At 55.4% G+C, this 16,144-nt stretch overlaps 1 protein-coding gene across 1 annotated transcript in view; it reads right to left on the bottom strand.

Annotated features, from left to right (window-relative positions):
- Positions 1-16,144, bottom strand: part of CACNA1I (calcium voltage-gated channel subunit alpha1 I) — a 119,621-nt gene that overhangs the window by 34,959 nt on the left and 68,518 nt on the right. The window contains exons 6-9 of the mRNA XM_025399228.1: positions 11,666-11,981; positions 9,946-10,038; positions 5,956-6,268; positions 2,913-3,340 (exon numbers count right to left, since the gene is read on the bottom strand). Coding sequence (XP_025255013.1) covers positions 2,913-3,340; positions 5,956-6,268; positions 9,946-10,038; positions 11,666-11,981 — 1,150 coding nt within the window. The remainder of the gene's footprint in view (positions 1-2,912; positions 3,341-5,955; positions 6,269-9,945; positions 10,039-11,665; positions 11,982-16,144) is intronic.

Below are 16,144 nucleotides of genomic sequence, written 5' to 3' on the forward strand. Positions count from 1 at the left end.
CAGCCTCCCAAGTAGATGGGACTACAGACATGCACCACCACACTTGGTTAATTTTTTTATTTTTTGTAGAAACGGGGTCCTACTCTGTTGCTCAAGCTGGTCTTGAACTCCTGGGCTCAAGTGATTCTCTTGCCACGGCCTCCCAAAGTGCTGGGATTACAGGCATGAGCCACCAAGCCCGGCCAGAACCAGGACTGAAACCCAAACATTATATGATCTATTTGCCTCCCCGAGCAGCAGCCTTCCAAGGGTACGAGAGGGGTGAGGTAATAATCCCTGCCTTGAGGGCGGCTGGACTCACTGGCACCATGCTGGCACAGGGCCTGGCCTGCAGTACACGCTCCGTAAATAGTGGCCTGTCCCTATGAGGGAAAGACATCTGCTTAGTAGATGAGGAAATCAGGTGTTCTCTGTGACCAGACAGGAGACGCACAGTGGGAACAGCGTTTCTCATCTCTCAGCCTGGTCAGGGAGCCACGTGAAGCCTACTGCTCCCAGAAGAGGCTCCACCTGGCTGGGCGCAGTGGCTCACGCCTGTAATCCCAGCACTTTGGGAGGTTGAGGCAGGCAGATCACCCGAGGTCAGGAGTTCAAGACCAGCCTGGCCAACATGACAAAACCCCCGTCTCTACTAAAAATTAGCTGGGAGGGGTGGCACACGCCTGGAGAATTGCTTGAACCCGGGAGGCGGAGGTTGCAGTGAAGCCAGATCACACCACTGCACTCCAGCCTAGATGACACAGTGAGACTCCATCTCAAAAAAAAAAAAAAAAAAAAAAAAAAATGGCTCTACCAGATTCGAGGTTAGAAACCATGTTCAAACAAATGTGGCAGAAGGAGGGAGGGAGGACAGGCCAGAGAGGCAGATCCTGAGAAAGCTTGGACAGGGACCATGGCCTGGCCTGAGGCTGGACCTGCCCTGGCCGTGGTGTTGATATGGATGGGGTGGGTGAAAAGGCAGGGACCAGCTGTACCCTGGCAAAGAGGCCTCTGCAAACAGCCCTGATGTGTAACATCTGCCATTTTCCATGGTGTAAATACTCCCTCCACGGCCAATTTCAAGCGCCCAACTCTTTCATCACTGGCTTGCAAAATTCCCGAGCGTCTGGAAATTGGCCCTCACCAGCTGGCTCGAGCGAGCCCCTGGCAAGGACAGTGCCAGGGCTTGAGTGTAGCAGAGCTGTGCCGGCCCCCTCGATGCTGCCCCACTTGGAGACTGGAGCAAGCCCTATAGTACTCACTCCCTGTGGGGCTTTCGGCAGGAATGCTGCTCCTCCGCAGGCCTGGGCCAGGCACTGGCCAGAGGCAGGACTCCAAGCAAGGGGGTCCTGGGGGCCCTGTCTCACCAGCTTTCCCCCTGCAGAGAGCCCTCCCGCCAGCCCTCCCCAGAGACCTTTTTAATTAAGCCAGAATGGCTGGCAAACCAGCAGCTCCAAATAGAGTGTCAAGGCAGCCCCGGGGGTCCCATTTAAGTAAATTGAATGGAGCCTGTGCTTGGTGAGCTAACGAAGAGGGAGGTGCAAGTGCGACTCCATGGGCTGCGGCATGCAGGGCCTCCGCAGAAGGAAGGCCGCAGGGAAGCAAAGAGTACGTCGAAATCCCCAGCCCACTCGGGGCGTCAGTCTTGCCGCAGAAAGAAGTGGGTTCAAACCTGGCCCCCAGCTGGCGGCGGGACCTCGGGCCAGTGACATCCCCCCCGTTGGGCCTCAGGGTCACCAGCTACTAGGTGGGATCCTTCGCATAGCTGGGGAGTGGGTTCAGGGAGCCACCCCATCCAGGGGCTGGTGGATGGCAGGAGCCGGAAAATGGTGTTTTTCCAAATGGGGCAGGACCAGACCTGCCATCCAGGCTGTCATCCCTGGGTGGTGCCTGTGGACTGAGGCATCCGTGCTAACCCCACTGCCCCTCCCTCCTGCATCCCCACGGAGGCCCTGCTCTCCTCACACACACATCATCCCCCAGCTCCCACCACCTCCCAGAAGCTGTCCCCTCCCCTGTGTACTATCCCTGGAGCCGGCCAGTCCCATGATGGCCCAGGGGCCCGGGGCACACTGTTCAGCTCAGCACCCACTCCTCCTTGTCCTCCCTGCTCCCAGCACACAGGAGGGACATGCAGGGAGGACACACAGGACAACCACGGGGCCACTCACCCTCAGCGCCATGGGGCTATATGGGGTGGAGTCACTGGAGAGGACAGGACACCCTGGCCTGGTGAAGGGACGTTGTGATAGAGACAAAGGCCTTGAGGGTAGTGGAAAGGTCTGGATTTTGTCCTGAGGGCAATGAGGAGCAACAGAAGTTTTGAGGCAGGGAAGAGCCCAACCAGACTGGCCCTCTGGGAAAATCACCCCAGCTGTTTGGGGGAGAATGGACAGAAGGGCCCAGGTGGCCAGGCTTTGTGGCGTGCGCCTGTAGTCCCAGCTACTTGGGAGGCTGAAGAGGCAGTATTGCTTGATCGTGCCACTGCACTCCAGCCTGGGCAGCGGAGCAAGACCCTGTCTCTCTTTTTTTTTGTTGTTAATTTTTTTTTTTAAAGAAGAAAACAGAAGGGCTCAGGTGGAGAGGTGAATAGAAGTCAGATTTGCAGGGACTGGCAGGGGATGCACTGTGGTTGCCTTGGTGTCCAGGCCGAGCAGCTCAGGAGGAAAAGAGTCCCAGAGAGGCCCAGTCCTAGCCAGCTTCACTCATTCACTCATCATTCATTCAGCAGACACCCCAGCCTTTCCCTCCTCTGAGCTTGGCCCTGGCTGGGCAGTAAGGTCGCATGGATGTACTGGACCCAGCTCAGCCCAGCACTTCTCAGGGGACAGATACACAAACCAAGGGACATGCATGGGGCTGCCCAGGCCTGGCCAGGGTCCTGGGGCCCTCACACCTCCCCTGCGGGCCCAGCCTGGCTGCGCTGCACTGGCCTGCTCGTGGTGCTCGATGCCCATGCTGACGGTGTTGACCAGGATGGCCATCATGATGCCCCGGTTGAAGTACTTGCTGTCCACGATGCCGCGCAGCTTGGCTCGCGTCTCCCGCCACACGTCCCCGCACAGCCAGACCGCCCCATCCGCCTGCTCCTCCTCCTCCTCCTCCTCCTTCCCCAGTTCCGAGGAGGCGCCGTCCTCGCTGCTCCGGGTCCCGTCCCCATCTGCCTCGTCCTCACCACCAGCAGAGCTCCCGGAGCCCGAGCCCTCCTGGCCCGAGTCGGTGCTGCCCAGGCCTGAGGGCCGCCGGCCGGCCTCATGTTGGCAGCAAGGGCAGCTGGCAGGGTCAGAGGCCAGCGTGGCGGGGATGGGCTGCACCAGGGTGTGGGGCGTCGCGTCCAGGGGGCTATGTCGCGGGCACAGCTCTGAAAAGCAAACGGGAGGGGTGTAGAGTTGTTGCCCACACCAGGTCCAATCCACCCGGGGACACATCTGAGTGCGCTCGGCTCCCAGGCCCACAGGTCTGCCTGGAACCAGCTGACCCAGCCTGGAAGGGCGGGGGACCCCCGGGGAAGCGGCTGCAGCTCTCTGAGCTTTGTCCACCCCTGTTGTAGATGTGGGGGCAGGAACGCCCACCATGCAGGCTATAGGAGGATTCTCTCCCTTAAGGCACATGATGGGTCCAGCACGGTGCAGGGCACGTGTCCATGCTGACCGGCCATCCCTCCTGGCCCAGGCCCTGGGTCAGCACAGGACAGACTCAGAGCCCCAGTCACGCAGCTTGGGAACTAAATGTGATTCTGAAAGAGCCAGGCCAATGTGGGGGCGGGCCCCCTCAGAGGAGGCCACGGTGGCCTTGGTGTTCTCAAGTTTCCTGTCCGTACAGCAGGTGGGGAGTGGGGAGGGGAGGTTTGTTTCCCAGGGAGGGGAGGAGGCATGGAGCCCTGGGGCAGGGGCGGACCCTCACTCCAGAAGCCCCTGGGGCTTCCCTCCACACAAGGGGTGGAGGTGGGGGCAGCGGGCACGAAGGCCCGCTGGGAAGAGGGAACTTCATCCCTTTGCTGCCCCAGAATCACAGGAGAAGCCTGGGCTGGCCTCGGACTGCGTTATGTGATCTGTGAACCATCTCAAAGAGGTGCCAGAGAGGCCTCTCTCTGCCTGGTTTAATTTCTTCTTTGTGTTTTCCTGTGTATTCCTAGAATAAACACATTTTGCTTGTATAAGCCAAAAAAGTAACATGAAAGGGAAAGAAAAGCATGTCACACCTGCCCTTCATTTCCACACTTGCCTCCAGCTGCCTCCCAAGCCCCAAATAAGCACCCCTGACTCGTTCCCACCTCTGGAGCCGGAGCAGGCAGCCAGGAGCCCAGTGGCCAGTCCCATCTCACCCCGGAGGACAGGCCAAAGCCCTTCCCCGTGCCGGCTCACTGCTCCCACCTGGACATGGGGCGGCTGCCAACTCTTGTTTTCCAGGGCAGAGGGGAGGCGCAGGGGCAAGGGGGCACAGGTGACAGGAGAGGGGGCTAGGCGGCCGCGGGAAGCCTGTTGGAGTGAACGCTTCTCCCCCACGTCCTCCAGCAACACCGGTGCCAGCCTTGCCTGGCCCCGGCTCCTGTATCCGCATGCCGGCCCTGCCCACGGGCCACCTGGGGCCTCCTCCAAGCCCACGCCTGGACGGCTGGCACCCAAGGATGGGTGGGCGGCAGCTCTGAGCGTGCATTCTTCTGCTCGCCTCCCAAGAATCGATTCCCAGACCACGAAGGCTGGAAGGACTGGGCTTTCCAGAGCAGGGTCTGGGGTGGCTGACTCCCGCTGCTAACGCTGCGTGCTGGGGGCCCCTGTCCTCACTTTACAGGCAGGAGACAGGCCTGCAGAGGCCCGCGTCTGCTCAAGCACAGTCCCCATGCCTGCTGACTTCCTTCTCGGCGCCAACTGGGAGAAGTGGCGCTGGGGCTGGGGGCTGGGGGCAGGGCCCACCTCTGTGGCCCTGGCTTGCCTCTTCCCGAGTGATCATTTCCAGGGGAGGCAGGCCCCTGCAAAGCCTGGCAATGCTGGCTTCTGAGATGCTCCCTTCGTCTCCCTGACCCTTAGTCTTCCCATCTGAAAAGTGGGGATAATATTACTATCTGCTCCTTTCTCAGGACTGTTTCCTGGAACAGATGAGGCAACCAACAGGGCAGCCCCTTCCAAGCCTAACAGCATAACCTCAGCCAGGGGCAGTGGCTCATGCCTGTAATCCCAGCACTTTGGGAGGCCAAGGCGGGAGGATCACATGAGCCCAAGAGTTTGAGACCAGCCTGGGCAACACAGGGAGACCTATCTTTACAAAAAAAAAAAATTAAAAATTAGCCGGGCACGGGGGTGCACGCCTATAGTCCCAGCTACTCTGAAGGCTGACGCGGCAGGATGGCTTAAGTCTAGGAGATCGAGGTTGCAGTAAGCTGTGTTGGTGTCACTGTACTCCCTCGGTGACCCTGTCTCAACAACAACAACAACAAAAAACAAAAGTGTAACTCCCGCAGCCCCAGGGCAAGCACAGAGCACAGGGTGGCATGAGTCCCTAACATGCCACAGCTTTGAGGGGGCAGACCCACAGCCCCTTTGTGCCAGGCACCCAGGGTCATTGCTCGGGTGTGCTGGAAAGCAGGGGACAGCAGAAGGAACCCAGAGAAGGGAGTGATGTGGGCTGCAGCAGGGGAAGAATTTGAGCTTCCCAAGACTGAGGACAGACACTTGTTCATTCCTCTCAAGTGTGGCTCCCGGTGCAGAGCTGCTATCTCCACACACACAGGGATCGAATGCCTCCAGGGAAAGGCTGAGTTCCACCCAGCACCAGGCCCAGTCCAGTACAGACTCTGACAGGTGCCAGGAGAGGGCAGGCAGAGATGGGGACAGAGCTCCCTGGGGGCTGTGAAGGAAACACTTGAGCACAAAGTGAAGACCTGGAATGTGGAGGCTGCTGGGCCTGCTGGACGTGCTAGAAAGGAGCGACACTTGGCATGCAGTGCCTGAGTGCCGTGTCGGATGCAGGGCCACTTACTGTAGTGCCGGGGCTCCTTGGCATGGGGCCCAGATTTGGCGGGCGCCGGGGCCTCCGGGCCCAGAGCCTGGCGCCGGCTCTGCAGGGCCTGGTAGAGGCCCAGGGCGCGGCGCTTGGCCTTGCGCAGGATGTGGCAGACATACTGGAAGATCTCCTCGTAGCAGTCGCCAGGCTCGGCGTAGCTGGCCACCGTACTGGAGGACAGGTAGCGCTGCCGCTGTTCCAGCATCAGCCGGTGCTCCCGTTGCTTGGTCTCCGAGAACTGGGTCGCTATGACAACGAGGCACAGGTTGATCATGAAGAAGGAGCCCACCTGTGACCAACGGGAGGAGAGGACAGGGACAGGGACACGGATGGAGGGGACAGAGGGGTGAGAGAGGCAGAGTCATGGGGTGGGGACAGCAGGGAGACATGGGGAGAGGGAGGCAGAGGGAGATGGGGAGATGGAGACGGAGATGGAGATGCAGGTACAGAGGCAGAAATTAAGCAAGGTGGAGGGGCAGGGACCAACCAGAGACACAGAGGCCAGAGCAGGGGCAGGTAGAAAGAGACAGCGAGGTACACAGACGCAATGACAAAGAAAATGAGACCGGCTCAGAGAGGACAGACACAAGGGAGGGGAGATGCAGGGGATAAGTGGAGACAGGGAAAGAGGCAGGAGAGGTGGAGGGGCCCAGAGAGACACAGGCACAGACACAGATGGGGACAGGAAAAGATCGCTGAGGCCTCACTCCAGGAGAAGGCAACGGCCTAGGCAACTCCCCAGGCCCGACTGGGATCTGCTTCAAAGCCCAGCTCCCCTCACACCCCTAGGCCCTGGCCTGGCCCCCATCCGCCTGGGACATCTGCACTGAGCCCAGGGAGGGAGGCCACAGTCCGTTTCGGGTTTCCCAGGCCCCGAGTCCTTGCCCAGCCCTGCCTTCTCTCTGGTCAGAATCTGGCCTCAGCTGGGACCCCAGACGAGAAAAGAGAAGGTCCCTCGGGGTTTTCACATGGCTTTATATGTGCTTACAGGAAATGGAGGGGGAGAGGCTGCCCCGGTTGGCACTGGGGATCCCATCTCCTCGTGGCCTGATGGCTCCAGGAGTGGGGCTCCTCTCCAGTTTCCAGGCTTTCAGGGCACAGCCCCCTCCCCAGCATTTGCTGAGCCTGGGAGTGAACTTGGCTGCCAGCCAACCAGAGCAGATAGCTTTCATCCCCCTCGGAGGTGCCTGCCAGGAGGCTCTCCCCGGCTGCAGCCTCATCAACGACGATTGAGGAGCTAGGGTCTGGGAGGGTTACTGGCCCAGAGGACTCTGGGAAAATCCCCTGCCTATCGGGTAAGAAGATGGCCTCCCATCCTTGTCTCAGTCACCTCGTCCACAAGCACTTCCTGGGGAGCTGCCCTGCACCAGGCCTGTGTGAGGGTCGCAGGAAGAGAGGGCTGGGCCCTGCCCTCTGGGACCACACATTTGTCAGGCTCCTACCCGCCTCTGCCTCTGCAGCTGCTGCCCTGGGCGACCCAGGCAGGCCTCCATCCCCTCCCGGCCTCCACTTCCCCATCTGTAAAATAGAAGGCTCAGACCTGATGAGCCAAGAACTTTTCAAGTCAGAAGGAGGCCGGGTGCAGTGGCTCAGGCCTGTAATCCCAACACTTTGGGAGGCCGAAGTGGGTGATTCACTTGAAGTCAGGAGTTCGAGACCAGCCTGGCCAACATGGTGAAACCCCGTCACTACTAAAAATACAAAAATTAGCCAGGTGTGGTGGTGTGCACCTGTAATCCCAGCTACTCAGGAAGCTGAGGTAGGAGAATCACTTGAACCCGGAAGGCAGAGGTTGCAGTGAGCCGAGATCAGGCCATTGCACTCCAGCCTGGGCAACAAGAGCAAGACTCCGTCTTAAAAAAAAAAAAAAAAAAAAAAAAAGACAAGAAAGAAAGAAAGAGCACTGGGGGCTCAGGGCCGTGGCTCACACCTGCAATCCCAGTGCTTTGGGAAGCCAAGGCAGGAGGATCACTTGAGTCCAGGAGTTTGAGACCAGCCTAAGAAACATAGCAAGACCCTGTCTCAAAACAAAATTTAAAAATTAGCCAGGCATGGTGGTGCGTGCCCATAGTCCCAGCTACTCAGGAGGTTGAGTGGGGACGATCGCTTGAGCCCAGGAGATCAAGGCTGCAGTGAGCTATGATTGCACCACAGCACTTCAGCCTGGGCGACAGAGCCAGACCTTGTCTCTAAAATAAAATAAAAATAATAAAAATAAAAATGTAAAGGAGTACTACAGCCTGGGCTTGAAGGCCAAGTACCCCTCACCTTTCTGGTGTTCAGAGTCCTCACGGGAGGTGACCCTGCAGGTGACATAGAAGCGCATTTGCCCTGACTTTGCTTTGTGAACCCCTCCCAGCGCCTGGAAAAACTCAGCCCTTTCCGCCTCTCGCCAGCACTCCTTGTCCTGTGACAGGGCCGCCTGAGACCCGACAGCAGCAGCCGCAATAGTAGCAGAGCACATGTACTGAGCACTCACTGTGTGCCAAGGGCATGCAGGCTTCAGGCTCTGTCTCACCTAACCCTCCTGAGAGCCCAGGAGCAAGGTGCTGTCACTGTCCCCCATTTCACAATGAGCTTGGGGAGCATTGCGCTTTACCCCATCCGCACCCTTAGCCACCCTGAACCCCACAGCAAGAGCAGATGGAGCATCCTCTAGCCCCTCCTGGGAACCGAAGTCTCCTCCTGCAACCTCAGTGGCTTGTGGCTCCCACACTACAGTATCCCCACCAGCTTCAGGGGCTCTGTGAGCCACCCCCGCCCAAGAGGCTCTTTCCCTGCTGACCTCCTGAGTCTTTACGGCTCAATTCTGGCATCACCTCCTCCAAGAAGCCTCCCACCTCCCCATCCCTCCTCCAGGCTGGATTGGGAGCCTTCTCTGGGCTCCCTTCTATCATGGCACCTAAGATGCCGTATGGTCACTGACTGCTGTCAGCCCATCTTCTCAAGAGACTGTGAGCTCCTTGAGGACAGGGGCTGGGCCTTACTCACTGCTCTGTTCCTAGCACTTGGCTCAGGGCCTGGTGCAGTGTGGGCTTCCTGAATGTTCTAGTGAATGAGTATGCAAGGCCATGGATGGCAATGCTGAATATCTGGCCCCTCTCCTTTTATCTGGGGCATCTCCTATAGGTCCAAGGCTCCAGCCTCCCCAAGAAAGCACTGGAGTCTCCGGTCACCTGCCGGTCTGGCCTGGGTCCCCAGGTCAAGGTCCTGCCAGCCCAGGATGGGGCACTGCCCTGGAGGGTCAAGTGTGCCCTCTCCCACCACCAGGAAGCCAGAGAACCCAGCCTCGCAACAGCAGGATTCAGCAGCGGCTCCTGGGAGTCAATCACCTTGACATTTTGGGGACTGTGCTGTGCTGAAGCTTCAGTCAGGCATGACGAGGTGGATGAGCTGACCCTGGGGAGACTGTGTGCGGGTGCAGGCAAGAGGGGCTGGCCAGGAAGAGGCAGGTGGGCCCACCTCCATCTCTAGGTTACCCCAACAAGGCAGGGCTGCCCAAGAGATGGGAGTCCCTCTGAGAATTTCAGGGAGTTCCACCAGATCACCATCAGGCGACCTCCCTCCAAACCCTGCTCAGTCTCCAGGCATCTTGTCTTCCCTGTCCAGGAAAACAGGCATGAGCTGGAAGCCCTTCTGAAGCTTCCAGTCTGAGGCTGCACCTCGGGCTCAGGTCATGCAAAGAGTGTATCCCAGAGATACAAGGCAGAGAAACAGAAGCAGAGCATCGGTGGGGAAGTAAGTGCCCAGACATGAGAAATGACAGCAATTGAAGGTGATGGATGCTTCCGACAGCCACCCCTGATGAGCCCCTTCAATCACCTGCTGCCCGGCGGTGCTGAGAAATAGCCCCTCTTGCTCCCTCATCCCAGCTCGCCTCGCTCTGAGAGGCTCCCTGGGGGTTCCCAAAGACCCTCCTCCTCAGGTTCTGAGCGCGCCTAGGAGCCCAGGCTCCCTGACACTTACTATGATAAGCAGGATGAAGTAGATGAAGTTGTAGAAGGAGTGAGCATCCATCACATAGTACATGATCTCCACCCAGCCTTCCAGAGTGATCACCTGCCGTGCGCAGAGGAGAGAGACAGAGAGGGCTGGCCCATCAGAAAGCCCGTAGCCCGGGCAGCACCCCACACAGAGGCCCCACTGTGTGCCAGAACTCATCACACGTGCTGCCTCGAGTCCCTCTCACAGGGGCTGGACAAGGCACATCACATTATACAGGTGAGGAAACTGAGGCTCAGCGAGGGGAAGGCACTTGCCCACTGTCGCATAGCCAGGAAGGGGTGGAGCCAGGATTTGAACCTTGGTCCTTCTGGTCTACCACACCAGCGGGAGGGCTGGAAAAGCAGGGAGCCTTCCCCTGCTCCAGCTTATCAGCTGGGCCGCCCACCCTCTTTGAGCCTCAGCTGCTTCTTCTGTATGTGGGGAGCCCACCTGGCAGGGCTGGGGTGCAGCTCGGTGAAGCCTGGTAGTATGCACTGTGATGAGGCTGGTGTGACTCTGTCACCACCCACCCCACCCCAACTCCTTCCCAGACTGGGGGATGGAGCAGCCTTGGGAAAGACAAACTGTAGGTCCTTGCTGGCTTCTGGCAAATGCACAGAGTGGGACCCCCAGAGCAGCCACCCACCCTCCTGGGCAGACAGTTCCAAAACACAGTTGTTGCCATCACCTCACACCCTGCAGCTCTGAACAAATGATCCTGACGCTCCCCCAGAGCAAAGTGCCTAGGGCAGCGGAGGGCAGTGCAGGGCAGCACAGGGCAGTGGAGGCAGCGCAGGGCAGCGGAGGCAGCAGAGTTCGGCCCTCCCACCACTCCCTCAGGGAATTCCCAGCTCCCCCGTCTGCTCCTGCCCCTTCTTTCCGAGGACAGCAGAAAGGTAACCTCTACTCAGCACTCTCTGCACACAGGGCTGGCTGCCCTGAGTGCGCCATCTGCTTTATTCTTAACAGCCACCCAAGGTGAGGGGGGCTGTTACTACCCCATTTTAAAGATGAGAAAACTGAGGCACAGAGAGGCCAAGCAATACACCCAAAGTCCACTGCCCTAGTTCCTTCCCTACACAAACCCCAGCCTATCCTCTGCAGACTGTAGGCTGACAGGACAGTCAGTGCAGTGGGGTCATGCAACAAGCGCTTTGCACACCATGAGGCTAGCGCTGCTTTGTGAATGTGTGTGTATTATGTGCACTGGGTGACAAGGCGAGAAACATTTCTTACTGACTCCAGATTAGCTACTTGGCACTCCCTGCACCAGAATTTTGCTCAGGCTGTCCCCACCGGGAATGTCCTCCTACCCCATGATCCTGGCCTTGGTCAGCCAATCCCTCCAACAGAGCTTGAATCCTGCCTCTCCTCTCTGAACAGCCCTCCCTGCTGGGATCCATATGGCCCAAGGCAACCTGGGGCTCTGCAAAGAGCTCAGGCTTTGGGGTCACCCAGAGCTGGGTTAAGATCCTAGTTTTGCCATTTAATACTCACATCATCTGTGGTCAATTAGCTTGCTTCCTTTCTTTGAACCTCAGGTTCTCTGTCTATAAAATGGGCACGATAATGCCTATTCTGCCAGCAAGCTGGGCAGGTTTCAGTGAGATAGGGGGTGGCAAATGCCTAGCACAGAGCCCTGCCCACCAGGCAGAGCTGCCCACTCTAGGACCAGGTTGGCCCCAGGCCTGAGCAGCCTCACCTGGAAGATGACAATCCAAGCGTAACCGATGTTGTCAAAGTTGATGGCACCCTTGTGGGGGTTGGCGCTGCCCGTGCGGCACACATTGTAGTAACGGTTCCAGTTGACACAGAGGCCGCTGGCGTTGAGGTCCTGGCGCCCCGCCCCAAAGTCATAGACGTCGTCCTTGGACAGGCAGCACTCACGGCCCTGCTCCTTGAGCGGGGGGATCTCATGGCAGCCCATGATCCCATTGTCCCCCGACAGGGAGCAGATGAAGGGCATCTCATCGTCCTCCTCCGGCTGGTAGTATGGGGGCAAGGCCACATCCCCTTGTCTGTCCACAGGTGAGGGTGGGTAAAAGAGGGAAAGGGGAGGGGTCACTGCCAGGAGGATCAGGAAGGGAGAGGCCATACAGCATGGCAGGATGGCCCAGAAGGCCTTGTCACTGCTTCAGGCCTTGGCACATGCTGTTCCCCTGCTTGGTCACCATTCCCCACCTCTGTTATGGCCAAGAAAACCCCCACTGACCCACTGTGGTCCCCTCCTCTGGGGAGCCTCACTGTGCCTTGCACACACCTTCATTATGGCTCCTGGGGGAGATGCCCCCAACTCCCCTGGGAGGCTGGACATTTCAGCATCCCCAGGCCACACACACTGTTGGGTTCACACAGACAGAGCAGATGCTCAGTAAACAAGCACTGGCTTTTACCAATCCAGTAGATGAGGGGTAAATCCTCCATCTGCTCCACCCACTTGCATCTAAGTGATCCTGGGCAGATCACCTCCTCTCTCTGGACTTTGTTTCTTTTTTTTTTTTTTTTTTTTAGACCAAGTCTCGCTCTGTCACCCAAGCTGGGGTGCAGTGGTGAGATCTTGGCTCACCGTAACCTCTGCCTCCCTGGTTCAAGCAATTCTTCTGTCTCAGCCTCCTGAGTAGATGGGACTATAGGTGCATGCCACCACACCTGGCTAATTTTTGTATTTTTAGTAGAGACAAGGTTTCACCATATTGGTCAGGATGTTCTCAAACTCCTGATCTCAGGTGATCCACCCAGCTCAGCCTCCCAAAGTGGTGGGATTACAGGCATGAGCCACCAAGCCCAGCTGCCCCTCTCTGGACTTTGATTTCCTTATCTATAAAACAGACAACAATCCCTACTCTGACCATCCAGAAGGGTTAATCTATGCTTCACTGCAATCCTAATCAAAATCCCAACATTTTGGCCTGTGGAGCCTGCCCAGATGGCTCTAGGATTTATTTGGATGGGAAAATAGTCAAGACAAGTTTTAAAAAGGAGAGAGATAAACAGAAACCAGATCTACAAGAGAGCCAAATGCTCTACAACTACTATTGTTAATACTGTGTACCACTGTGACACGAACAGAAAGGTTAATGGAATGCCATAGAGCACAAAGACAAACCCATGTACAAAGGGGAACTTAGTATATCACAGAGATGGCTTTTCAGACCTGCAGAGAAAGGAGGGGCCCATCAGTAAGTGGTGTTAGGATAGTTGCTATCTGTTTGGGAAATACTAGTTAGATCCCAACCTCACACCATACACAAAAATAAACTTTCTGAAGACAGGTATCCAAAACTAGACATATAAATTATCCCATTTTCAATTTTTATACTGATTACACATTAAAAATAATATTTGGATATAGTAGATTAAGATAAATTGTAAAACTAAAAATAGTAAACTTCCAGTGGATTAAAAAGCATAAATGCAATGAACATCACCACCAAAACATTATAAGAAAATATGGAATATTTTTTGTTAACTCAAGATAGGTATAACTTTCCTGGGTAAGACACAAAATCCAAGTTTTGTAAAGGAAAAGTTCGACCAGATCGACTACATACTAATGTAAAATTTCACTGAGACAAAATATACGAAGTAAAAAGACAAGCAACAAATTGAGATAAAGCAGAGGTAGGCAAACTTTTTGTGTAATGGGCTATATTAGCAAATATTTTTCTGCAGAGCACCTGGCCTCTGTCCCAATGACTCAACTTTGCCATTGTAATCTGCAAACAGTTACAGGAAATAGATAAACAAGTTGGCATAGCTGTTTCAATAAATCTTTATTTACCAAAACAGGCCATAGTTTGCTGTTGCATAGGATGAAGTATTTGCAACATACAAAGAAGATAAAAGGTAACTATCTAAAGCAGGGGTCCCCAACCCCCAGGGCCACACAGGAGGACATGAGTTTCAGGCGAGAGAGCATTACTGCCTGAGCTCCACCTTCTGTCAGATCAGTGGTAGCATTAGATTCTCATAGAAGCACAAACCCTATTGTGAACTTCACACTCAAGGGATCTAGGTTGTGCACTCCTTATGAGAATCTAATGCCTGATGATCTGAGGTGGAACAGTTTCATCCCAAAACCATCCCCCAACTCTGGTCCATGGAAAAATCATCTTCCATGAAACTGGTCCCTGGTGCCAAAAAGGTTGGGGACTGTTGGTCTAAAGCATATGAAAATCTCCCACAACTCAATAAGGAATAGGAAAAATAACCCACTGGGGGAAAAAAAAGGACAAAAGACAAGAACAGAAAAATTCACAGAAGAAATAAAAAATGGCCAATATATAGGAAGAAACACTAATGGAACAAAATAACCAAATGCAAAGAAAAAATAATGAGATCATTTTACACCCATCCAAATGGCAAACATCTCAGGGCTGGTAATATTCGGGAAAAGAATGAATGTAAACAGACACTCACATACACTGTTGTGGGAGTATACATTGGTACAACCTTCTTAGAGAGCAATTTGGCACATCCATCAATAATCAAAGTGTACACATCCAACCCAAATACATATGGTCACCTGAGTCTCACAGAGGCACCACTGCAATTCAGTGGAGAAAGCGTAGAGTTTTCCATCACTGGTCCTGGGACAACTGACTATCCACTGAAAATAAATCAATAAATCTTGATCCCAACGGGGACGGGGTGCAGTGGCTAACGCCTGTAATCCCAACACTTTGGGAGGCCAAGGTGGGTGGATCACCTAAGGTCAGGAGTTCGAAACCAGCTTGGCCAACATGGCAAAACCCCATCTCTACTAACAATACAAAAATTAGCCATTTAATAGCGTGGTGGCATGTGCCGGTAATCCCAGCTAACCAGGAGACTGAGGCAGGAGAATCGCTTGAACCTGGGAGGAGGAGGTGGCAGTGAGCCAACATCATGCCACTGCACTCCAGCCTAGGCGACAGAGTGAGATTCCGTCAAAAAATAAATAAATAAGTAAATAAATAAAATCTTGACTCTAACCACAAACCATACACAAAACTAGAGATGGACCACAGACCTACATGTAAGGATTTTTTAAAGAGAGAAAGTTCCTAAAAGAAAGCACTGGAAAATATTTTCACAATCTTTAGAAAAGATTTCTTAAATAGGATACAAAAAACAAAGCTAAAAAAATGATTGATAAACTGGACTTCATTACAACTAAGAGTTTCATTCATCAAAGGACGCCATTAAGAGAGCGAAATGTAATTCCTTCTTTGTCACGTCTGTGAGTATTCCGCTGAGTGAATACACTGCCATTTATTTATTCATTCTGCCGATGGTTTGGGGTTGTTCCTGGTTTTTCGGCTCTTATGACTCATAAATATTCTTGTACACATCTTGGGATGTATATAAGCCATCCCTTTTTTGGGTAGACACCCAGGAGTGCTGCCAAGTGAGAGAGGCAGGATTTGACCCTGCCTGCCAGGCTGGGGCTCGGGGTCCTAACCCACACACCACGCTGTGGCAGTGAGGCTGCCTCGATCAGGAATACCCTCCCCACCCACTCCCTGTGCCCCCGCCTGCCTGGAGACATTCTTCTTGAACCTTTTAGGTTCAGCTCAAGGTCACATCCTCTGAGAAGCCAGAAGTCCCGCTGGTCCTCTGTGACGCGAGAAGCCCCCTTGGTGCCCACCCTGGCTGGTCTTGTAACCCCTCTGGGCTTCCAGGCCCCACTCTGCCAAGCCCAGAGCACCCTGAGGCCTAATTTTCAACACATTCAGCCCCCCAGTAAGACAGTACAGAGGACAGTGGCCAAGATAAAGGGTCTCTGCATCCCCAGGGCCCAGCATAGGCCCTGGCCCCTGGAAGGGGTTGCTGAGTGTTTGTGGAATGACAGTGTCCTGACACCCACGCAGCCAGGAAGGGGCTGGATGCTTGCTGGAAGCCTTGCCGTTGGCCCTGGGTGTGTCCCTTCCCATCTAGGCCTCAGTCCCCATCTGCATAGTGACAGGTTGGGCTGAGGCTTTCCGTGGCCCCAATTCCGACCTCTTTGTGTTACACCCCAGGAAGGGCCCTTCTCCGCCCTGACTACTGAGCTCTGCCCCTCTCACAGGGCCCACTGTGCCAGGAGCTAGAGGCTTCCAGGCAACAGGCCTGGCTGGGGAGAGCCCAAAAAGAGGACTTTGAGGAATTCCCTTGCCCAAGACCCTGCCTGGTTCCCCAAGATCCTAGCTAGGATCTTCTC

This window comes from Theropithecus gelada, chromosome 10 (genome assembly GCF_003255815.1).
Source record: "Theropithecus gelada isolate Dixy chromosome 10, Tgel_1.0, whole genome shotgun sequence".
Taxonomy (NCBI): Eukaryota; Metazoa; Chordata; class Mammalia; order Primates; family Cercopithecidae; genus Theropithecus; species Theropithecus gelada.